At 48.2% G+C, this 25,535-nt stretch overlaps 1 protein-coding gene across 13 annotated transcripts in view; it reads left to right on the top strand.

The window, feature by feature from the left end:
- The window catches only part of LOC140391521 (dedicator of cytokinesis protein 9-like), a 407,496-nt gene that overhangs the window by 82,841 nt on the left and 299,120 nt on the right, over positions 1 to 25,535 (top strand). For 5 of the 13 annotated variants that reach the window (XM_072476083.1, XM_072476091.1, XM_072476093.1 and 2 more), the window contains exon 1: positions 19,312 to 20,043. The exons of 4 other annotated variants lie outside the window; for them this stretch is intronic. In XM_072476083.1, coding sequence (XP_072332184.1) covers positions 19,882 to 20,043 — 162 coding nt within the window. In that variant the 5' untranslated portion in view covers positions 19,312 to 19,881. Of the gene's footprint in view, positions 1 to 19,310; positions 20,044 to 25,535 lie in introns of those variants that run through there. 4 more of the 13 variants (XM_072476079.1, XM_072476087.1, XM_072476089.1 and 1 more) reach the window with 2 other exon arrangements.

Genomic DNA, 25,535 nt, shown 5'->3' on the forward strand with positions numbered 1-25,535 from the left:
GGAGGGTCACCAGATTGGTTCCGGGGATGAAAGGATTGACGTATGTGGAGAGATTGAACAGTTTGGGGTTTATACTCGCTGGAGTTTAGAAGGATGAGAGGGGATTTGATTGAGGTACATAAAATACTAAAAGGGATTAATAAAGTAAACGTAGACCAAATGTCCCCCCTTGTGGAGCAATCTAGAACGAGAGGTCACAGATATAGGTTGAGAGGCGGTAGGTTTAGAACTGAGATGAGGAGGAACTACTTCTCGCAGAGTGTGGTGAATTTGTGGAACTCGCTGCCCCATTGTGCGGTGGAATCTGAGGCATTAAATAGTTTCAAGAAGGAGATCGCTATATTTCTGATTTTTGATAAAGACTGGGTTAAAGGGATATGGGGAACAGGTAGGGAGGTGGATTTCAGACCAGGAAGAGATCAGCCAGGATCTGATTGGATGGCGGTGCCGGCTCGAGGGGCTGAATTACCGACTTCTGCTCCTAATTCCTATGTTCATTCAGCTTGGTTGGATTTTTAAAAACTGATTTAACCGCGGGCAGTTCTGGTGCTCTCGTTTAGCTGTGCAATGAACAAGGAGAGACTGCACAGTAAACCTGTTTGCTGAACTAATTGTAGCCATTTGAATCGTTCTGTTGTTAACCATTCATCTGGTTGATACGTTTTCCGTCACTGAATGTTTAGTGGGCTAAATGGAATGTGCACTGAAATGAATTGTCAAAGGGCACACATTAATTCACAGAAGGTCGTGACCAGTACATGCACATCATTTTAATTAGCCAAAGCTTTCAAAGGCCCCAGTTATGTGTGTTTTTCAAAAAAAATAAAGATAAAGTATTCTCGATGTAGGCGATGCTGTTAAGGCCACAGGGAGTGTGAGCTGCTCTGGTGATGGCTCGCCTTCTTGCAACTGTTGCCCACTTCCCCCTTTCCACCCCCCCCCTCCCCCAAACTTCAGGGTGATAGAGTTCCCGTAGCAGTGCAGGCAATTCAGAGGAGGTTGACTGGACTGGTTCCTGGGATGAAAGGGTTGTTTTATGGGGAAAGCCTGAGCAGGTTTCTGTTTATTGGAGTCTAGACGAATGAGGAGCCTGGACAGGGTTGATGTTGGGAGGGGAGTTTCCCCCTGTGGGTCAGTATAGAACTAGGGGCCATAGTTTAAACATATGGGGCGGGATTCTCCATCCCGTGTGGCCCCCCGCCCCCCCCACCCCGATTCTCTGTCTCGCCAGCCGGCCAATGGGGTTTCCCATTGTGGCCAGGCCCACGCCGTCGGGAAATCCCCGGGCTGCCGGCGAAACGGGAATCCCGACAGCGGAGAATCCAGCACATGATGTCTCCTCTTTAAGACCGAGATGAGGAATAAATACTTCCCTTGGAGGATCGTTAATATTTGGAATTCTGTTCCCCAGGGAGCAGTGGAGACGGGGTCATTGAATATATTCGAGGCTGAGTTAGACGGTTTTTGATTGGCAAGGGAGCAGAAGACAGGAAAATGGAGAACGGCCACAATCAGAGCAGACATGGTCTGAGCGAATGTGGAGTAGGTCCAAGGGGCCAAATTATTTCTCATGTTATTTTTTTGTGTATGAGACGAGGGCGTTGCTGCTGTGCCAGCACTTATTGCCCGTCCCTAATTGTCCTTAACGGGGGCAGTTACGAGTCAACCACATTTCTGTGCTTAAGTGTTTGGAATTCCTGGACACTGACTCCTCCGCAATTAAGTTGCAGCAAATTAGCTCACCTGGGAAAATAGGAACAGGAGGGACCATTCAGCCCGTCAAACCCGTTCTGCCATTCTCTGATATCATGGCTCATCTACCTACCTCTGCTCGCTCACCTTTCATACCCTTACCCAACAAAAATCTTTCAATCTCACTTTTAAAATGTTCACTTGAACCCCTCTCCTTCGGGGGTGAGGGGTGGGGGGGTGGGGGGGGGCATAGGCCATTGGGCTGAATTACCTGTTTCTTTGATATATATTCCTGTAATTCTTTGTGATAGAGCGGGGCCGATTTAGCTCAGTGGGCTGGACAGCTGGTTCATGATGCAGAGCGAGGCCAGCAGTGTGGGTTCAATATCCGCACCCTCTGAGGATATTCGTGAAGGCCCCGCCCCACCTTCTCAACCTTACCCCTCACCTGAGGTGTGGTGATCCTCACGTTAAACCACCACCAGTCAGCTCTCCCCCCTCAAAGGGGAAAGCAGCCTATGGTCACCTGGGACTATGGAGACTTTACCTTTACCTATAATAAGACCATAAGACATAGGAGCGGAAGTAAGGCCATTCGGCCCATCGAGTCCACTCCGCCATTCAATCATGGCTGATTTCAACTCCATTTACCCGCTCTCTCTCCATAGCCCTTAATTCCTCGCGAAATCAAGAATTTATCAACTTCTGTCTTAAAGACACTCAACGTCCCGGCCTCCACCGCCCTCTGTGGCAATGAATTCCACAGACCCACCACTCTCTGGCTGAAGAAATTTCTCCTCATCTCTGTTCTAAAGTGACTCCCTTTTATTCTAAGACTGTGCCCCCGGGTCCTAGTCTCCCCTGCTAATGGAAACAACTTTCCTACATCCACCCTATCTAAGCCATTCATTATCTTGTAAGTTTCTATTAGATCGCCCCTCAACCTCCTAAACTCCAATGAATATAATCCCAGGATCCTCAGACGTTCATCGTATGTTAGGCCTACCATTCCTGGGATCATCCGTGTGAATCTCCGCTGGACCCGCTCCAGTGCCAGTATGTCCTTCCTGAGGTGTGGGGCCCAAAATTGCTCACAGTATTCTAAATGGGGCCTAACTAATGCTTTATAAAGCTTCAGAAGTACATCCCTGCTTTTATATTCCAAGCCTCTTGAGATGAATGACAACATTGCATTTGCTTTCTTAATTACGGACTCAACCTGCAAGTTTACCTTTAGAGAATCCTGGACTAGGACTCCCAAGTCCCTTTGCACTTCAGCATTATGAATTTTGTCACCGTTTAGAAAATAGTCCATGCCTCTATTCTTTTTTCCAAAGTGCAAGACCTCGCACTTGCCCACGTTGAATTTCATCAGTCATTTCTTGGACCACTCTCCTAAACTGTCTAAATCTTTCTGCAGCCTCCCCACCTCCTCCATACTACCTGCCCCTCCACCTATCTTTGTATCATCGGCAAACTTAGCCAGAATGCCCCCAGTCCCGTCATCTAGATCGTTAATATATAAAGAGAACAGCTGTGGCCCCAACACTGAACCCTGCGGGACACCACTCGTCACCGGTTGCCATTCCAAAAAAGAACCTTTTATCCCAACTCTCTGCCTTCTGCCTGACAGCCAATCGTCAATCCATGTTAGTACCTTGCCTCGAATACCATGGGCCCTTATTTTACTCAGCAGTCTCCCGTGAGGCACCTTATCAAAGGCCTTTTGGAAGTCAAGATAGATAACATCCATTGGCTCTCCTTGGTCTAACCTATTTGTTATCTCTTCAAAGAACTCTAACAGGTTTGTCAGGCACGACCTCCCCTTACTGAATCCATGCTGACTTGTCCTAATCTGACCCTGCACTTCCAAGAATTTAGAAATCTCATCCTTAACAATGGATTCTAGAATCTTGCCAACAACCGAGGTTAGGCTAATTGGCCTATAATTTTCCATCTTTTTCCTTGTTCCCTTCTTGAACAGTGGGGTTACAACAGCGATTTTCCAATCCTCTGGGACTTTCCCGGACTCCAGTGACTTTTGAAAGATCATAACTAACGCCTCCACTATTTCTTCAGCTATCTCCTTTAGAACTCTAGGATGTAGTCCATCTGGGCCTGGAGATTTATCAATTTTTAGACCTCTTAGTTTCTCTAGCACTTTCTCCTTTGTGATGGCTACCATATTCAACTCTACCCCCTGACTCTCCGGAATTGTTGGGATATTACTCATGTCTTCTACTGTGAAAACTGACGCAAAGTACTTATTTAGTTCCTCAGCTATTTCCTTGTCTCCCATCACAAAATTACCAGCGTCATTTTGGAGCGGCCCAATGTCAACTTTTGCCTCACGTTTGTTTTTAATGTATTTAAATAAACTTTTACTATCATTCCTAATGTTACTGGCTAGCCTACCTTCATATTTGATCCTCTCTTTCCTTATTTCTCTCTTTGTTATCCTCTGTTTGTTTTTGTAGCCTTCCCAATCTTTTGACTTCCCACTACTCTTTGCCACATTATAGGCTTTCTCTTTTGCTTTGATGCATTCCCTAACTTCCTTTGTCAGCCATGGCTGCCTAATCCCCCCTCTGATAACCTTTCTTTTCTTTGGGATGAACCTCTGCACTGTGTCCTCAATTGCTCCCAGAAACTCCTGCCATTGCTGTTCTACTGTCTTTCCCACTAGGCTCTGCTCCCAGTCGATTTTCGTCAGTTCCTCCCTCATGCCCCTGTAGTTACTTTATTTAACTGTAACACCTTTACCTGTAACTGATTCTACCTTCTTTCTTTCAAATTGGAGATTGAATTCTACCATATTATGATCACTGCCTCCTAAGTGCTCCCTTACTTTAAGATCTTTAATCAAGTCTGGCTCATTACATAACACTAAATCCAGAATGGCCTGTTCCCTCGTGGGCTCCATCACAAGCTGTTCCAAAAAGCCCTCCTGTAAACATTCAATGAATTCCCTTTCCTTGGGTCCACTGGCAGCATTATTTACCCAGTCCACCTGCATATTGAAGTCCCCCATGATCACTGTGACCTTGCCTTTCTGACATGCACTTTCTATTTTGTGGTGCATTTTGTGCCCCCGGTCCTGACCACTGTTAGGAGGCCTGTACATAACTCCCATTATGGTTTTTTTGCCTTTGTGGTTCCTCAACTCTACCCACACAGACTCCACATCATCTGACCCTATGTCATTTAGTGCTATTGATTTAATTTCATTCCTAATTAACAAGGCAACCCCGCCCCCTCTGCCCACCTCCCTGTCTTTTCGATAGGTTGTGAATCCCTGGATGTTTAAATGCCAGTCCTGAACCCCCTGCAACCATGTCTCTGTGATGCCTACCACATCATACCTGCCAGTCACAATCTGGGCCACAAGCTCATCTACCTTGTTCCGTACACTGCGCGCATTTAAATATAGCACCTTTAATTCTCTATTGACCGTCCCTTTTTGTTTTCTTAGTGTGGTGGACCTTGGTTTACTGAGCCTTTCCATACACTGTGTCATATTTTATGGGATGGGGACTATCGTAACCTCTCCTGAGTTTTGTCTTTTCGTGCTTTTTTGTATTCCTAAGCAGCTACGCTTCCCACTGATTACATCACCTCTTGGTTCCCTGACTTTCCCTTCCCCCCCAATCTTTAGTTTAAAGTCCTATTGACCACCCTATTTACTCTTTTCGCCAGAACACTGGTCCCAGCTCGGTTCAGGTGGAGACCATCCCAACGGTATAGGTCCCCCCTGCCCCAAAACTGATGCCAGTGTCCCATGAAAAGGAACCCCTCATTCCCACACCACTCTTTCAGCCACGTGTTAACTTCCCTTATTCTTGCCTCCCTATGCCAATTTGCACGTGGCTCGGGCAGTAATCCGGAGATTATGACCCTTGAGGACCTGTTTTTTAATTTGAATCCTAGCTCTTTATAATCTCTAAACAGGTCCTCTTTCCTAGACTTGCCTATGTTGTTGGTACCGACATGGACCACAACAACTGGATCCTCCCCCTCCCTCTCCAGTATCCTTTCAAGCCGGTCAGAGATGTCCCGCACCCTAGCACCGGGCAGGCAACATACCATGCGGGACTCTTTATCCTGCTCACAAAGGATACTATCTATCCCCCTGATAATAGAATCCCCTACAACTACAACTTGCCTATTTACTCCCTCCCCTTGAATGGCCTGCTGAACCATGGTGCCTTGGTCAGCTGACTCATCCTTCCTGCAGCCCTGTTCGCCATCCACACAGGGAGCAAGTGCCTCATACCTGTTGGACAGAGTCAAGGGCTGAGGCTCCTGAGTTCCTGACTGCTGGTTCCCTTTACCTGCCTGACTTGCAGTCACACCCTGCTGTCCCTGGCCACTGGCAGGATTTAAACTACTTACTCTGACAGGTGTGACTGCCTCCTGAAACACAGTGTCCAGGTAAGTCTCCCCCTCCCGGATGTGCCTCAGTGTTTGAAGCTCAGACTCCAGCTCATCAACTCTGAGCCGGAGCTCTTCGAGCAGCCAACACTTACTGCAGATGTGGTCGCTGCAGCTCGCAATGGGATCTGCCAGCTCCCACATCAAGCAGCTCAAGCACATCACCTGACCAGCCATCACTAATTAATTAATTAGTTTAATTTAAGTTTATGAGTTTAGCTGTGTTTTTTTTTAAATTTGGGGCAGATTTGCTATCAACCACTCAGGTCACAGCTTCCCTCTGACGTCACTTTTGGGAAAAAAACTGGAAAACAGGAAGTTTCCGTTAGGTTTTTATACTCACAGAGACTGCTCCTCCTCCTCCGAACGGCTCCCGAAATTAGGCCCGAAGAAAGAGAACAAAACAGTAGGGAAAAAGCACCTTCTCCCACTCTTCACCGAATTACCTCACTGCACCAAATTACCAAATTCTCACTCGGTCTGTATCTCTCTCACTCAGGCTGTGTGTCCTTGACCTGCGCAATGCTTACTAATGTGCGCTTTCTGTCTGTCTTAATAGACCAGCGTTGCCACTGTGCTGATTTCTCTATACTTCCAGTGCAGGCTGATGGGTGTGCAAGGCAAACTGCTCAGACCTCCCTCTTTTGCTCAGAATCTCTAAAAGACGCAGCGATCAATGATTTTGTGGCCAAAAGAGCGTCCCAAAGCATTTCACAGGAAAAGTAGATGATGTTCCCTCAGCGGAAAACACTGCTGCCAATTTGCACACAGCAAGGCCCCACAGACAAGTGAGGAGGCAAAGAACCAGATCCTCTGGGGTCTCATTTTTGTTGGTTGGTTGAGGGATGAATGTTGTTTTGGTGCGGTACATGCAATACATCAAAATTAGTATTTTCCTGACACGTTCAGCAGCATGTTCAGTTACAGCACGGGCCGTTGTAATTAAAACAATCCGGACAAACTGTGGAAGCAATGCAATATAGGTTCTAAAGAAGCTTGAGGGCTCCCATCAACCGGGCCCCAAGGACATGAAGGGAGACTCGGAATGAAATTTGTGAACAGTGAGGTTGTGAGAGGTAGCGACGCTATCGATTGAAATAAGGAGGAAGAGGATAAATGAATTCCAGGCAATGGAGATCCATCAACCTATCATCAGCATCTGGAGCAAATCAGCAGCAAAACTTGAGGATTATCTGTAAGGGAATAATTAAATAAATGCAAGCCAGCATTACCTCAGAATAGGAGGTTTCCATCCAACAAACCTCCTGGATGTTTAGTTTGAGGAAATTATATCCCAAAAGACAGTGCAACCCCATGTGACCTGGCGCACTTTGCTTTCCAAACACCTTCAGCACAGTTCCTAGCAAAAAGGCCGAAATAATGAGGAGTTCGCAGGAAAACCCAGGGCTGAAATGAAGAATTGGTTAACCGACACACAAAGGGTGGCACGGTAGCACAGTGGTTAGCACCGTTGCTTCACAGCGCCAGGGTCCCGGGTTCGATTTCCGGCTTGGGTCACTGTCTGTGCGGAGTCTGCACATTCTCCCCGTGTCTGCGTGGGTTTCCTCCGGGTGCTCCGGTTCCCTCCCACAAGTCCCAAAAGACGTGCTTGTTAGGTGAATTGGACATTCTGAATTCTCCCTCTGTGTACCCGAACAGGCGCCAGAGTGTGGTGACTAGGGGCTTTTCACAGTAACTTCATTGCAGTGTTAATGTCAGCCTAGTGACAATAAGAATTATTATTATTATTAAAAGAGCAGGTCCCCGTCAGGGGAAGAGGGCAGTGTGAAGCAGTGAGTAGGGCACCACACGGTTTGGTCCTGGAGTCTTCATGTTCCAAATCTACATTAAAGATTCAAGTCTAGAAACCCACTGCAAACTGTTCACGTTTGTGGGTGACAGGGTGGCACGGTGGTGCAGTGGTTAGCACTGCTGCCTCACGGCAGCGAGGACCCGAATTCGATCCTGGCCATGGGTCACTGTCCGTGTGGAGTTTGCACGTTTCCCCCGTGTCTGCGTAGGTCTCACCCCCACAACCCAAAGATGTGGAGGGTGGGTGGATTGTCCACGCTAAATTGCCCCTTAATTGGAAAAAAAAAATTGGGTACTCTAAATTTATATTTTTAATGTTTGTGGGTGATACTGAGATAACTTGGGACGTACAAAGGCAATTAAATAAAACCTTCAGATGGCCGAGGCAACTGCACACGAGATTCAGTGCAGAATGGTGCACAGTAAATGTTGGCAGAAATATAAATGTTGCAAGAGAGTTGCTTGGGAGCACAGAACTTGAGTATTGCTGAAAAAAAGAAACATGCAGTCAAAGCTTTTCATCTTGCACTCATCACGACAAACGCAAGAATTCCAAATTTCAAAGATAACACTTTGTTCAATGTAGTATAAATTGTTGCTCGCTTTGAAATTTGGCTTTTGTGTGTCTGTCCCTCCTGACGAGTGCAAGATCAAAAGCTTCAAAAATGTGTCTCTTTTGTTCAGCAATATCATGGAGATGATTGAAATAAATAGTGATCAGCAAGTGGCTTGGGAGTTTTGCAAAACCGGTGCTGATCTGCAAAAAGCAAATCCAGCAAGAGTGTTTCCTCATAACACCAGGTCATTGAATATGAATTGCAAGTTGTCATACTAAAACCGTACAACATCTAATGTTTACACAAAACAATGTTTATTTGACATCACAAAGACACTACAGATGAGACTTGCCCGATCGTTGTATTGTATCCTTTTTCTTAGGGGAACACTAGATGCAGATTAGGATCAGGAATCTTTTTTTTAATATAAATTTGGAGTACCCAATTATTAATTTTTTCCCAATTAAGGGGCAATTTAGCATGGCCAATCCACCTACCCTGCACATCTTTGGGTTGTGGGGGCGAAACCCACGCAGACATGGGGAGAATGTGCAAACTCCACACAGACAGTGACCCAGGGCCGGGATTCGAACTCGGGTCCTCAGCGCCGCAGTCCCAGTGCTAACCACTGTGCAGGATCAGGAATCTTAACTGATTTTATTTAACTTCATCTCTCAAGTGCCAGCTGTGGCTCTCAGTGGCAGGTCTCTTACCCCTGAGTTCAAAGGCTTGAGAGTTCAAGCCCCACTCCAGAGGGTTGCGCTATTATTTGAATGATGCTTTAAGCTACTTGAGTGGATGTTTCCTGTTGTGCAGGAACCAAGAAAGAAGGGGCACAGGTCAAAAATAAGGGGGTCTTCCTTCAGATTGAGATGAGAATGAATTTCTTCTCTGAGGGTGATGCGTCTTTGGAATTCTCTTAGGCTGGGTCGTTTAATATATGAAAGGCTGAATTAGACAGATTTTTAAAAATAAATTTAATGTGCCCAATTCTTTTTGTCCCCCCGTTAAGTGGCAATTTAGCGCAGCCAATCCACCTACCCTGCACATCTTTGTGTTGTGGGGGTGAAACCTACGCAGACACGGGGAGAATGTGCAAACTACACACGGACAATGTCCCGGGGCCGGGATTGAACCCGGGTCCTCGGTGCCGTGAGGCAGCAGTGCTAACCGCTGCGCCAACGTGCCGCCCCTGACAGATTTTTGATTGATGGGGAAGTCAAAGATTATGGGGAACTTCAGGAAATTTGAGCCAAGGCCGCAATCCGATCAGCCATCATCTCATCGACTGGCGGAGCAGGCTGGATGGGCCTCCCCTGATCCCTAGATAAAAGCAAATTACTGCGGATGCTGGAAGTAATTTGCTTTTATCCAGTGTTTAACTCACTGTCACCTCTCTTCCCGGAATGCCTACCCTCAAGAAGTACTGCTCTTCTCTCCGACAGGATTTCCGTAAGTCCCTCCCTCACTATCCACCTTCACTGCTTTCCATTTCTCTCTTAGTGTTGGACAAGGTATTTACCAAGACTCGCTTCCACATCCATGTTTCCTTCCTCAGTGACCGTCTTCGTCTCCGACTTGCCCCATGGGGATTTCAACTTAAATTCCACCCTGCATGTAACCTCCAGGATTACAGGTACCTCCAGGATATACAACATTCTTCCAACTGCTGCTCTCGCCGCATCCTGAAAGCCACACTCGTTCTATCTCTCAACACCTTCTCCTTTAACTCATCTCACTTTCTCCAAATCAAAGGTGCAGCAATGGGTACCCGCATGGGTCCTAGCTACGCTTGCCTTTTTATGGGGTATGTGGAATACTCCTTGTTCCAGGCCTATCCGGGCCCCCTCCCACAACTCCTTTAACGATACATTGATGACTATTTTGGTGCCGCGTCATGCTTTCGCCCGGACCTGGAAAAATTCATCAACTTCGCTTCCAGTTTCCACCCCTCCATCACTTTCATCTGGTCCATTACAGACACTTCCCTTCCCTTCCTTGATCTTTCTGTCTCCATTTCCGGCAATAGACTATCAATTAATATCGACTACAAGCCCACTGACTCCCACAGCTATCTGGACGACAGCTCTTCGCACCCTACACCCTGTAAGGACTCCATCCCTTTCTCTCAACTCCTTCGCCTCCGTCACATTTGTTTCGATGATGCCACTTTCCAAAATGGTGCTTCGAAAATGTGTTCCTTCTTCCTCGACTGTGATTTTCCACCTACAGTTGTGGACAGGGTCCTCAACAGTGTGCGGTCCATCTCCTGCGCCACGACCCTTGCCCCCTCCCCCCTCTCCCAGAGCAAGGATAGAGTCCCCTTCATTCTCACATTTCATTCCACCAGCCTCCGTATGCAAAGCATAATCCTCCGCCATTTTCACCAGCTCCAGCGTGATGCCACCACCAAACACATCTTCCCTTCACTCCCTCTGTCAGCATTCCGCAGAGACCGTTCCCTCCGAGACAATCTAGTCCACTCCTCCACCATACCCAGTACCTCTCCCGTCACCCATGGCACCTTCCCATGCAATCGCAGAAGGTGTAACACCTGCCCCTTTACCTCTTCCATGCTTAACATCCCAGGCCCAAAACACTCATTCCAGGTTAAGCAGCATTTCACTTGCATCTCTTCCAATTTGGTCCACTGCATTCGCTGCTCCCAATGTGGTCCCCTCTATATCGGAGAGACCAAACGCAGACAGGGTGATCGCTTTGCTGAGCATCTTCGGTCTGTGCGCATTCAGGACCCTGACCTTCCCATTGCTTGCCATTTTAACACAAGACCCTGCTCCCGTGCCCACATGTCTGCCCTTGGCCTGCTGCAATGTTCCAGTGAAGCTCAACCCAAACTGGAGGAACAACATCTCGTCTTCCGGTTAGGCACGCTACAGCCTTCCGGTCTCAACATCGAATTCAACAACTTCAGATAATCAGCTCTACCCCACCTCGACCCATTTGTTTTCATCCCATTTTAACTTTCTTTTACCATTTCTTTCTTTCTTAATATATATTTAATTTCCCCCCCCCACCCAATCTTATCCACCTTTCCTTCACCTTTCTCCTCTTTGCTTCCCCCTTCCCCTCCCCCCACGTCTACAGTTCATTCTTTGATGTTAGTTTCCCTGCTGTTTGGCCTTTCACATCGTTTGTTCTCTCTGGGGACTGCCATTAGCACTCTTTCCCCTTGGTTTCTGTGGCCATTAGCACCCGGTTTCCCTGGGTTTCTGTGGCTATGACTCATCTTTCATTCTCACTCCACAGTATAAACATTCCCCACTTTCTCTGTTTGTTAGTTCATCGGACTCGAAACGTTCGCTCTTTTCTCTCCCTACAGATGCTGCCAGACTTGCTGACATTTTCCAGCATTTTCTCTTTCATCCCCTGATCCCTACTTCTTCTGATCTTAGACCAGGCCCGCTCTCCCGGGAGGAGATGAAATATTCCGCAACACTTTCCAGAGGGGAGTTCTCCTCCAACTCCTGACCAATCTCACAATCAAAAACAAAACAGATTATCTGGTCAGTATTAATTTGCTGTTTGTGGGATCTTGCTGTGCCACCATTGGGTGCTGCACTTCCTACATTACAACAGTGACTACACTTCAAGAAGTCCTTCGTTGGCTGTAAAGCACTTGGGGATGTCTTGGTGTCATGAAGGCCATGGTAGGAAGGCAAGTCTGTCTTTTCACATTCTGATCACCACTTGCACTCATTCACCGTTGACCCAGCTGCCGCCATTTGCTGGGTGGAGATCATGTTTTGAAACTGGGCTCGGCCTAGTCTGCATCATGTGATACCACATTGCACATTGTACCCACTCACACATTGCGGAAGCCATTGGAAGCATTTGTTTTTTTTAATTCTAAAAAATTAAGGATGTCATTGTTGTAGTCTCCAAGAATTAAAGATTAGTCTCCTGGACGCAGAAAATTCAGGAGAGGTATAACAGAAACATTCGAAAATTGTGTTTTTGTCATTTTTCTTTGAAGGCTTGTGCAGACCTGTTAAAATATTCAATATGCGGAGATGGGCTGTGGGGAACTGATGACGGCTATTTGACTGACAGTGAAGATTGATGAATGGTACAAAGACATCTGCAGAGCTCCCTGAAGTGCAGCCTCCTGAAGACTGGGAGGAGCTGGTTACCAGTCACTCAGAATGGCGACAAATTGCCCAGAAAGCTGCATCACGCTTTGCGTCACAACATCCCAATGGCGAGGCACAGCGGCGGCAAAGCAGGAAAGGAAATGAAGAAAATCCTACATTCAGGATCCTACTGCCCAGTGGGTTGTCTTGCCCCCTGTGCCCCCAGAGATTTGCGGGGTTGAGACTCGGCCTGCTCAGTCACATGAAGACTCACGGCGGAAACCAGCGACCCCGAGTTAGACGTCACCCTCGAATCGAGGGACAGCTGACGATGACACCATTACATGGTGCATCCAACTGGATAATGAAGAGTCGATTCACTTTCCGATTGGCTGTGTGGCATTTAAAAAAAAAAAATTTAGAGTACCCAATTCATTTATTTTCCCAATTAAGGGGTAATTTTCGCGTGGCCAATCCATCTAACCTGCACATCTTTGGGTTGTGGGGGTGAGATTCACGCAGACACGGGGAGAACGTGCAAACTCCACACGGACAGGGGCTCAGGATTGAACCCGGATCCTCGGTGCCGTAGGGCAGCAGTGTTAACCACTGTGTCACCGTGTCGCCCCTGGCTGTGTGGCATGAGGGTGGACGTGTTTCCAAAGCCAATAGAATGATTGTTGGAATGGAGTGGTTGAAGACCACTTGATGAAAACTCCAGGAGAATGTACAATTGAGAGGCCATGTCTGTACTGGGAAACCAATGAGTTTGAAGCATAAAGCTTCAGATTGTGACAATCAATCAACCTGTTCCTCTCGATATTCTGGGGCAGTACTGGAATGCATTCACATGTTGGTCTTGTGTCTCTAATATTGTCATTCAGTAGAATTTGTGCCTTGTATTATGGACCTGTACCAGGCAGCACGTAACACAAGTGGATAGCACTGTGGCTTCACAGCTCCAGGTCCCAGGTTCGATTACCCACTGGGTCACTGTCTGTGCGGAGTCTGCACATCCTCCCCGTGTGTGCGTGGGTTTCCTCCGGGTGCTCCGGTTTCCTCCCACAGTCCAAAGATGTGCAGGTTAGGTGGATTGGCCATGATAAATTGCCCTTAGTGACCAAAAAGATTAGGAGGGGTTATTGGGTTCGGGGGATAGGGTGGAAGTAAGGGCTTAGTGGGTCAGTGCAGACTCGATGGGCCGAATGGCTCCTTCTGCCCTGTATGTTCTACGTTCTATGTACCTTGTCGTCAAATTCTTGCTTTGAGCATTATGGGGATGCCTGTGCAATGGACTGGTGCTGTTTGGTTTCGATGTACAGAGCACTAAAATGTGAAAGTGGAAGCATTTCCCTTTTCAAATGTCAAAGATTCCAGGACTGTTTCTGGTTTTAAAGTGTGTGGTTTATTTTTAAGAAAGGCAATTTGGCTTGGATGTACAAGAATGGTTCGAGCTGGCTTGTAACAGCACTCCCGGATACTGTGGAGTCCAAGGGTGGTGGTGCTTCCAACTCCAGGGTTTGTGACGATCTGAGCTGGAAATGGAGGGGAGGGACCTTCTTATTGTGTCATATTAGAGTCCGCCACTGAGGCGACACACGCGGTTCTTCAGAAGCCGTGTTCTCAAAGTTAAAACACTATAATATGAAATTTCACTCCAATAAATGCCAGACGTTTAAGGGATGGAGCTGACGGGCCAACAATCAAGGAAATTCTTCTCATTCTCTCGCTGATCCATGAAGGTAATAGTTGGGGTTCTAAGATTGCGAGAGCTGTGGTTAAAGCGAAGGTGTGGTATGTTTGAATGCTTGCGATTATGAGTCATGAAAGACACAGGTTCCTTGGGAAGGTTTTCCCCAACTATTTCCTTAGTGTATTGACGAGCCACACCTTCATTCCGTGTTTGTCACAGCTGTTTATGAATGTGAACGCCACTGAATGCTGTGGTTAATGAGATGCCCCGCTTCAATCTTCGATATTTAATTCCATGTCATGCTAGGCTGTGCGTGGCATTGTGATGATGTAATCGTCTGAACACAGATGAGATTTGTTTTATCGGATGTGGTTTATAGGTTTTTTGCAGTGATGCGGAAAAATGATTGATTAATCTAAGGTGCGAAGGACAGAGCTATTTAATGGCGGCTTAATCAGTTCACGTCGCGCTAAATTTGTTTTCACTCTGGATCACTTTTATTCTTTTTGCAAAGCTACCCAAAAACTAAGGAGCTCACCCGAGCTGGCATGCCGGGCACCCACACCGCACTGAGGCACCCACAACTGAGTTGGGCAGGTCATGTGGCCACAATGCCCGACACTGACTTACTAAAGTGAATCTTCTATGGCGGGCTCGAGTCTGGGATGCGCTCTCCTGGCGATCAGAGGAAATGCTACAAGGATACTCTTAGGGTTCACTTAGGAGTTTTAATAAAAAATTTAGAGCACCCAATTATTTTTTTTCCAATTAACGGGCAATTTAGCGAGGCCAATCCACCTACCCTGCACATCTTTGGGTTGTGGGGGTGAGACCCACGCAGACACAGGGAGAATGTGCAAACTCCATACGGATAGCGACCCGGGGCCGGGATCGAACCCGGGCCCTCGGCGCCGTGGGGAAGCTGTGCTAACCACTGCGCCACCGTGCCGCCCTCCACTTAGGAATTTTGATGTCAACTTCGGGTCCTGGGACAAGGTTGTCCAGGATTGCTGCGCTTGGCAGAACCAAAAGTGGTGCAATAAAAGCAAAATACTACGGATGCTGGAAATCTGAAATAAAACCAGAAAATGCTGGAATACCTCAGCCGATCTGACTCAGAGTTAACGTTTCGAGTCCATATGGCGCTTAATGACTTAGTCACGCGGACTTAAAATGCTGGGCGGAATCTTGCACTCTGTACACAGAGTGCTGACTGAGGCGGGGAAACCGGTGTGTAGCTCTCCAGTTGCACGGACAAACTTTCTCTCCAGATTCTGCGGCACTCTGCACACGTGGAATCTGGGACCTGATAGAGCACCACACAGAAAAGGGTGCCCTAATCTGCAGCAAAAGGAAACTCCCTCCACTCCCCCATGGACGTGGGGGACCCGCTTGATAGACATCAATTCAGACGAGACGCTGAGAAGCAGTGAACCGATGCTGAGACCGCCCGGCAGTTACAACTGCGGGCGAGTACCCTCAACTTACAAGGATATTCCGCGAGCGACTCACCCTGGCGCTGACGCGGCGTGGTGAGGAGGTGTCGGAAGGGTTGCTGCTGCTGCTGACCACCTCTTAACGCTCCGCTAGAAAGACTAGGAACGGTTGCCACCGCCTGAAGAACCCTTGCACAGATCCTCTTAAGGCAAATTTTACCCTCTCCAATTTAATGAACGCTGCCATGTCGCTGATCCAGGCTTCCACACTTGGGGGCCTTGCAACCTTCCACTGTAGCAGAATCCTCCCCCGGGCTACCAGGGACGCAAAGGCCAGAATACCGGCCTCTTCGCCTCCTGCACTCCCGGCCCGTCCGATACCTCGCCCGCAGTTGTAACTGCCGAGCGGCCTCAGCATCGGTTCACTGCTTCTCAGCGTCTTGTTTGAATTGATGTCTATCAATTTAATAAACTAAAATTTTGATAATGGATGCTGCCTTCAAACCTGAACGTCTCGAACTGGACCCGCAGGCCGCTGAAGCGCCGGCTATCTTTGAACATTGGCTCAGCTGCTTCGAGGCCAACCTCGAATCCTCGAATTCTGCGGTTTCCCCGGCACTCAAGCAACGCCTCCTCAACGCCCGGGTGAGCCACTGGATCTTCCAGTTAATCCGAGATGCGGGCTCGTATACGGAGGCTGTAGATGTACTCAAGGAACAGTTTATGAGGCCAGCCAACAAGGTCCTCGCCCAACACCTCCTCACCACGCGGCGTTAGCGCCACGGTGAGTCGCTTGTGGAATATCTTTGTGAGTTGAGGGTACTCGCCCGCAGTTGTAACTGCCGAGCGGTCTCTGCATCGGTTCACTGCTTCTCAGCGTCTCGTCTGAACTGATGTCTAACAATTTAATAAGCTAAATATGTGCCGACCTGTAGCTCCTCCTGCACTGCAGGGCTGACCCAGGTCAACAGGCTTTATACCTCCACCGCTGGGCGGAGCCACAGGCGGAGCCAACAGCAGCACCAACAATAACATTCCAACAGTACAACAGCAACAACCAATAACAGAACAGCAATAACAATAAGTATATACAACAGTGGAGATAACGATACTAATAGAACAGTAGAACAATACTGAACATATATACAACAGCCTTACACAGCCATACGTGGTTCACCACACCGCTTCAAGCAACAGGGCAAAACAGGGCAATCCCCCTTCCCCCACTCATACAAGCACTGGGGCAAACCCCCACACATCAGGGGAACCCACCCATCGAATGGGACTCCACAGAGGGCCCACCCCTGGCACTGCCAGGTTGGCGCTGGGAATGTCTTTCTCCCCCGGGTTCCCTCGACAGCTTTCCATTTTGCGATAGCTGTTGTAAACCTCAGCAAGGGAGGAACTCCCTACCTGGAGGGGGCATAGCACAGGGAAGTCTTTTAAATAAATTTAAATTTATTCACATGCAGTTAAATGAGGGTGGGAACCTCATTGTGTTCATGGCGAAGGGGTCAGGGGGTAAGTCAGAAAAAGAGATCTTGCTGGCGAGAATCCCGTTTTCCGATTCTCGCAAGATTCTGCGCCCATATCATCATTTGTGCTCATGGTGAAGATGGGCACAGAAGCAGATCACTCGGTTTCTCTCGCCACAGACGCTGCCCGACCTGCTGATTTTTTTCAGAATTTGTTGTTTTTATATTCAAAAACCTTTTGGCCTCCTGCAAAAGCAAAAGCATATCGGAGGCAGAGGGGAATCCCAAGCAGAGGAAATCCCGATCCAGCAAATTGTCCAAATCGCAATCATCTGCGTTATCATCACTGCTGCCTCTCGGCGCCAGGGACCCGGATTCGATTGCGGCCTTGGGTCACTGTCTGCACGTTCTCCCCGTGTCTGCGTGGGTTTCCTCCGGGTGCTCCGGTTTCCTCCCACAGTCCAAAGATGTGCCGGTGAGGCGGGGTTACGGGGGTGGGGTGGAGGGGTTGGCCTGGTTAGGTACTCTTTCAGAGGGTCGGTACAGAATCGATGGGCTGAATGGCCTCCTTCTACACTGTAGTGATTCTATGGGAATTCTATCCCCTTCTTGATTAATAAGTGGATCCGGGGTTATGGGGAGAAGGCAGGAGAATGGAGATGAGAAAAATATCAGCCATGATTAAATGGCGGAGCAGACTCGATGGGCCGAGTGGCCTAATTCTGCTCCTATGTCTCATGGGAACGTCCTGAGATTGTGACAGGCGCCAATTGGAAAGGCAGACGGAACCCCTGCTTAATGTATCAATTGAAAGTCAGTGCCTGGGACAATGCAGCACTGCCTCAGTGCCGAGGCTGGGATTGTCAGCCTTGATTGGTTTGTGCTCAGGAGTGCGGAGTGGGACTTGAACTCACAACTTCCTAACTCCGAGATGAGAGAGCTACCCACTGAGTCACAGCTGGCACTGTTTTCAGTGACACTTCCCCAAGGTGAGGAGGATGGTTTGTGACAGTGGGGAAGGAACCCTCAATGAACCCTCTCTCTATTTTGATTACAGTCCACTTGCTGTTTTATTCTTTTTTTAAAAATATTTTTATTCTCCTCCTTTTTCACATTTTCTCCCAAATTTGCACCCACCAACAATAAACAATAAGCAGTAATGAATATAATGTCAATCCCCATATCAACAACAACAATCCCATTTTCCCACCAACCTCCAAACATTCACCCGCATGTTAACATAAACAAATAACAATAAAGAATCAGGAATCACCCATAGTCATCATTAACACATAAAACCCCACCTCCCAACCCTTCCAATACCCCCCCTAATGTTCGATGTTATCCAGTTCTTGAGAGTGCATGATGGATGACGCCCATGAATTGTAGAACCCCTCCATCCTTCCCCTCAGTTCAAACTTAACCCTCTCAAGAGTCAAGAATTCCAACAGGTCCCCCCGCCACGCCAGGGCACAGGGTGGAGAGGCTGCTCTCCAACCTATCAGGATCCGCCTTCGGGCGATCAACGAGGCGAAGGCGACAACATCTGCCTCCGCACCCGTTTCCAACCCTGGCTGGTCCGACACCGTGAATATGGCCTCCCGGGGGGTCGGGTCCAGTTTCACATGCACCACTTTAGAGATTACCCTAAAAACCTTCTTCTACTAATCCTCCAGCTTTGGACAGGACCAAAACATATGAACCTGATTTGCGGGCCCCCCACCGCAACGCTCACTTGCATTTTTATGTCTGTCTAATGACAGATACCAATATTTTTGCTGGCACGTACCATTGTATAGGGTTGTGATATATTTACAAACCATTTTAAGAAGCGACGTCTATACTGTGATTACATTAAAATTGATCATGTTTTTGTATGTGATTCTGTCGGGGGTGGGGTTTGAACCAGCTCGTTGTCAGGAGAAACGAGTGGCCCTTTTAAGATGTTTCAGCAACCTTGGCTCGTCGGCGTTCTGAAGGAGGCTTTTTTTTTTCTTGAGGTGGCTGGTAGGAGAATGAGAGAGAGGTTTATAAATATCAGCCAGTTGATGCTGCCCGTGCTGTTAAGCAGCAGCTGCAGAATATTTACGTGTTCGTCAGCTTCCTCCTGCCCCCGTTTCCAATCGTGTGCCCCAGTGGGATCATGAATAACAAACCGTGACGCCTTTAGATCAGCAAAATAGATGCACCTTGGCATGAACGATATCGCAAAACCCACCAGGAGGATTTGTGCGCTGCCTGAATCAGCCCGGACCAAGGGAAGGCACAGCGACAGCAACGTTTCAGCTCTGTCTCTGTGAGACGATGAAATTACTTGCCTGGGAAGATGACCCTGAGAAGTGTATAAATATAGTTTCATCTTTAATTTGATTCTTTTGGTGGCACCTTTAAATCTTTGAAGAAGAAGAAATCTTTGAATCCAGTGAAGCCTTCATGTTTATCGAAAAGGAAACATTTCTGTAGCCTTTCGAGTCCCGTGCAATGTTCTTTTGGTCGCATGTTGCTGTACATCACTCGAGGTGACGAGAGCAGGGAGTTGCAATTATCCGGTGAGGTGGATTGTAGCTCTTGCGCTGTGCAGTGGAGACGAGCGACGGGAGAGGATGCGCTGCGAACATTCATCAAGGACTGTCGCCCTCGCACCGTCCATGTGGGACCAGAGCGATTGGTGAACAGCCTCTCCACACACGTGGGATGGGCTGCACTTCCAGTATCATTCTGTTCAAAGGTTTGAGGACCATTGTCGAAAAAAACTGTGGTTATGTCTGCAAGCAGGAGAGTGAGTCTGCATCTCTGGAAAATGCACTGCAGAATGTGGCTCGCGGGGAGAGGCGGAAACCAATCTGTTCAATTTTGGTAAATGCTCCCCATTTTCTTTCTTACTGTTATGTGGCAGGGCTGTCAACGAATTTGTGTTACCCTCACCTGCTAGCCTGAAGCTCAAAAGCTGCTTGTTGTCCATGTATGTCTGCTGAATGTTATAATCAATTTGTGGAAATCAGTCAGTTATATCAGCATGCACTTGCCAAATAACTCAAGCCAAACATTGTTACTGGCAATGCAGTCTGATTGCTGTGCCCTGATGCAGCAAAGAATGGAGCCATTCAGCCCATCGTGTCTGTGCTAGTCCTGTGGTAGAGCTCTTTGAGTTACTCCGACAGCCTTGCTCTTTCCTCGTAGCCCTGTAAATGTTTTCCCTTTTATTTATATTTATCCAGCTCTCTTTTGTTACGAGCATTTCCACCACCTTTTCAGGCAATGCAGCCAGATCATCGAATCCCGTGTGCGGCACGGTGGCACAGTGGTTAGCACTGCCGCCTCACGGCGCCAAGGACTCAAGTGCCGGCCCCGGGTCACTGTCCGTGTGGAGTTTGCACATTGGCCCCGTCTCTGCGTGGGTCTCACCCCCACAACCCAAAGATGTGCAGGGTAGGTGAATTGGCCGCGCTAAATTGCCCCTTTAAGAAAAAATAAATCCCAGAATCCTGACAGCGCAGAAGGAGGCCATTCGGCCCATCGAGTCTGCACCGACCCTCCGAAAGAGCACCCGACCCATGTCCAACCCACCCTACCCCTGGACACTAAGGGGCAATTTATCACGGCCAATCTACCTGACCTGCAAATCTTTGGACTGTGGGAGGAAACCGGAGCACCCGGAGGAAACCCACGCAGACACGGGGAGAATGGGCAAACTCCTTGCAGTCACCCGGGGCCAGAATTGAACCCATGTCCCTGGCACTGTGAGGCAGCAGTGCTAACCACTCTGCCACTGTGCCGCCCAACCTGCGCACCAACTCGCTGCATTCAAAAGAAATCTCGTCCCCTGTCGGCTCCAGGCCTGTTGCCAATCATTTAAAATCTGTATCCGCTGTTAACCGATCTTCCTCTGCACGGAATATCTGGACAAGCCTCAACTGCTTGAGGATGGACCTTGGAAAATATTGTCACAAGTGGAACACGGGGAACAGCTGAAATGGTGACTCTGACCAGCTAAGTTAGACCATTACTGGTGTACTGAACTTCTCCGTTCATAAGATATAGGGGCAGAATTATCCAGTCTGCTCCGCCATTCTATCATGGCTGATCCCATCTTGGCCTCAACTCCACCGTCCTGACCGTTCTCCATAACCCTTCAACCCATTACCAATTAAAGATCTGTCTAACTCCTCCTTAAATTTACTCACTGTCCCAGCAGCCACCGCACTCTGGGATAGCGAGTTCCGCAGAGTCACAACCCTTTGGGAGAAGTAGCTTCTCCTCAAATCGGTTTTAAATTTTAAATTTGCTACCTCTTATTCTAAGATTCTGACCCCTCGTTCTAGAAAGCCCCACAAGAGGACGCAACTGCTCCACGTCTACTGTATCCATACCTTTTATCATCTTGTACACCTCAATTTGATCTCCCCTCATTCTCCTAAACTCCAAAGAGTGCTGGCCTAAACTGTTCAGCCTCTCCTCGTACGACAAACCCCTCATCTCTGTAATCAACCTAGTGGACTCGTGCCTTGAGGGATCCATTCCTGGTGGCATCAAAACCATTCGCACTGCGTCAGCTGTGAATGGATTGTTATCCTCGATGTCAAGACTGTAAATGTTTTCCAACCATGCAAAGAAAAAAACGATCTCCTGACATTGGAGCCCTTTCGCTTTACTAACATTATCGTAACCCCTCTTAACCGTCTCTGCTTTTTTTGTCTGGCCACAAAATTGAAGCCCCTCATCCCCTCATATTCTATTCAATCGCTTCTGACCCTCTACAAGGCCTTCCTAAAACGTGTTGCCCAGGATTGAACACAGTACTCCAGGTGAGGCCTATATTACGATCCCAGACCAGACCCCACCAGTGGTTTGGATACTGGACCTAAACAACAATATTCTAGCTTATTTTAAGACTGTGCAAAGAGAATGATTCGCGCCAGGAGTGATTGCATTAAAAAAATGGGACTTTGGTATTTCTGAAGCAAAACTTCATTATGAATACAATATCAAACTTTTAACTTCACACCCAAATAGAACAGCTTACAATTATCCCTTAACACAACTACACAATTTGTCATTAAACAAGAAGAAAAGAACCATACAGCTCTCAATCCATCTTTAAATCAGCATGCCATAGAGTAATACTTGTTTTACAGAACAGATTAAGGCTCTGGTTACAACCCTTTCAGACTCTGGCTGAATATCTTCAAATAGCTGCTTCAACTAGGTGGTTTCCTCCTCTTCCTGGTCTTCAGACAAGACTGCTCTGCTTCTAAAATGTTATTACTCTTGTTTTTAAATTATCCTACCGGGAAAGAATTCTTCCTTTACTTGTGGTGTCAAGAAAGAACAGGGTTGCCAGATCAAAGATCAGACTTCACCTCCAACACCCTGTCTCTCGAACGGCTTTCTCCAAAAACTGCCTCTCTCCACAACTTGTCAAAACGTCTCTCTGCCTTCCTTGCCTCCACCCAGCAACCACCTCACCCCCCCCCCCCCCCCCCCCCACCTCCAAGCTAAAAATCTAATGATCTCTGCAGCCTACAAAGCACATTAACTCCCCAGGGACTTCCCCAGGCAAACAACTATGCATTAGCCCAGACTGAAAAACACACTCCTTCATCAATTTCACTTTCTGTTTCCTAAAAGCAAAACAAAATCCTTTCTAAAACACTCTATACACCCACCCCCCAGGCTTATAAGTCTAAAATTGCCCAATACTTCGAATAAATAATCAATATTCTGAAAGTTTTCCAATCATTACACTGACCATGGGTTAACATAAATAACCCTTTCTTTTGTTAACCATTTCTCTGTTTATAAAGCCAAGACTTGTACCCCTGCACCCCCAGGTCACTCTGTTTCTGCAACCCCTTTAAAAGGGAATGTAGTGGTATGTCACTGGACTAGTAATTCAGGGGCCCAGGCTCATGCTCTGGAGGCACAGGTTCAAATCCCACCACGGCAGCTGATCACATTTAAATTGAATAAGTATAAATTTTGTGAGGGCCACGAAGAATCCAGCACGAGTTGAAGGATGGAAAGAAATAACATTTATTTGCAATAACATAGATATACAGCAGCAGCAGCAACTCCTTGCTGCTCACTCCTCTCTAGCCGGTTCCAAACTGGCCAGCTTTATTTATGCAGGGAATCTGCTAATGATTTCTCCAGTCCCCTTATTGGGGAAGCTCATACTCCCAAAGGATCGTGGGATTGCCATTAGTCCCCAGCCAGTGGTAAGCAGGCAGGTTATAACATCCCTCCCCCCCCCAAAGTCCAAGGAATCCACCGAAGACCCCGGCAAAGGAGGGCGTCGGACAATTTTGCCGCAGGCTGGACACCATTTGCACGAGGCGCTGGATCGGGCGGCGTGTAACGAGACGGAGAACGGCGCTTCCGTGATGAACGGCGTAACGGTTGTACATCCACGGCCCGTGAGCCTGAGGACTCCCCCTCTGAGGCGTCCTGTGTCTCCATCTTGGAGTCGGAGTCCGCACCTCCGTTATCTCGGCGTCTCTATCTCCGCGCAGTTCTTTAATGACCTGCGCAGGCTTTGAGTGCGGCACCAGAGGAAGATTGTGAGGAATACTCTCCAGTGTGTCTGGTCACTGTGGCTGTAGAAATGAGCTCCGGGGGCGGGGAATCTTTGGAAGAGATGGTCTTCAGTACCTAACGTAGTCTACATGCTTGCGCTGGAGGCAACCTTGGGTTTGCACCTGGTAAGAGATAGGGCCCGTTCAGCGAATGATAACACCAGGGACCCACTGGGCACCACCAGTAAAATTTCGAACGAACATTGGGTCACCGGGCGCAAACTGCCGAATCGGCCGATGCCGAGAAAAACCATGTCCCTGCCGTTCTTGTGTGCAGCGTACTTTTGCGCCAATGTCTGGGAAAACCATGCTAAGGCGGGTGCGAAGTCTCCGGCCCATTAGGAGTTCCGCGGGAGTTAACCCAGTCACCGCATGTGGAGTGGTCCTATATGAAAACAAAACACGAGCCAGTCTTGTGTCCATAGACCCGGAAGACTGCTTCTTTAGGCCTCGTTTGAATGTTTGCACTGCGCGCTCCGCCAACCCATTGGAAGCCGGGTGGTATGGAGCGGTGCAGATATGGCGTACGCTGTTCATCTTCATGAACCTCGCAAACTCCTCACTTGTGAACGGAGTGCCGTTATCCGTGACCAGCACCTCGGGGAGGCCATGCGTACTGAAAGACAAACGCATCTTCTCGATTGCACCTTCTGCTGAACAAGAATCACACCTGGGTTTGGGGTCAGCCGCAAGAAACCGCTTTCCGGTGGGTAAAACAACAATTGTCGTTGTCTGGGTTACTAACCCACTATCATCCTGGAAAGCCTTTGCTCATCACGTGTGATGCATCCCCGTAAGGTATTGGGGCCGTCCTGTTCCACAAGATGGAGAACGGGGCCGAGAGCCGATAGCTTGTTGTGCCAACCATCTTAGGCACCTCCTAACTATTTAGACGAGGCATCGATTAATAGAAGGAACATGGATCCTTGAAAAAGGCCGGTGAAATCCGCATGCAAGCGCGCCCAAGGCCACCCTGGCCATTCCCAGTGTTGTAGGGGTGCGGCCGGCGGAAGCTTCTGATGCTCCTGGCAAATGGAGCAGTTTTGGGCCACCTTCTCAATGTCAGTGTCGAGGCCTGGCCACCAGACATAACTCCGGGCCAACATTTTCATTTTGGTCACACCCGGATGCCCATTGTGCAAGTCCCTTAGTATCAGCTCCTGTCCTTTTTCCGGGACACGCGTCCCCCACAAGAGGATACCGTCTTCCACGCTAAATTCTTTTAAAAAATAAATTTAGTGTGCCCAATTAATTTTTTCCAATTAAGGGGCAATTTTAGCGTGGCCAATCGACCTAGCCTGCACATCTTTGGGTTGTGGGGGCAGAATCCACGCAAACACGGGGAGAATGTGCAAACTCCACACAGACAGTGACCCAGAGCCGGGCTCGAACCTGGGACCTCGGCGCCGTGAGGCAGCAGTGCTAACCCACTGCGCCACCGTGCTGCCCCTTCCACGCTAAATTCTGACAGCTTGGAGGAAAATACCCGCAACTCGCCTGGGAGCTGTCTATGCTGCCCACCATGCAGGACTATGTGGCGAACCTTTGACAAGACTGGATCCGTCTGAGTCCACTCACGGATTTGTGATGCCGTGACAGGCAAGGAGTCCATAAAATTTAGGGTTGCAACCACCTCACCGGTCGTGGGGGTCGACATGGGGCCGGTCGATAAAGGCAATTGGCTCAGTGCGTTGGCATTCGCTATCTGGGTTCCTGGTTTGTGCTCCAGAGAATACTCGTAGGCAGCGAGCAACAAAGCCCAGCGCTGGCTCC

Source organism: Scyliorhinus torazame, chromosome 15, assembly GCF_047496885.1.
Source record: "Scyliorhinus torazame isolate Kashiwa2021f chromosome 15, sScyTor2.1, whole genome shotgun sequence".
Classification (NCBI taxonomy): Eukaryota; Metazoa; Chordata; class Chondrichthyes; order Carcharhiniformes; family Scyliorhinidae; genus Scyliorhinus; species Scyliorhinus torazame.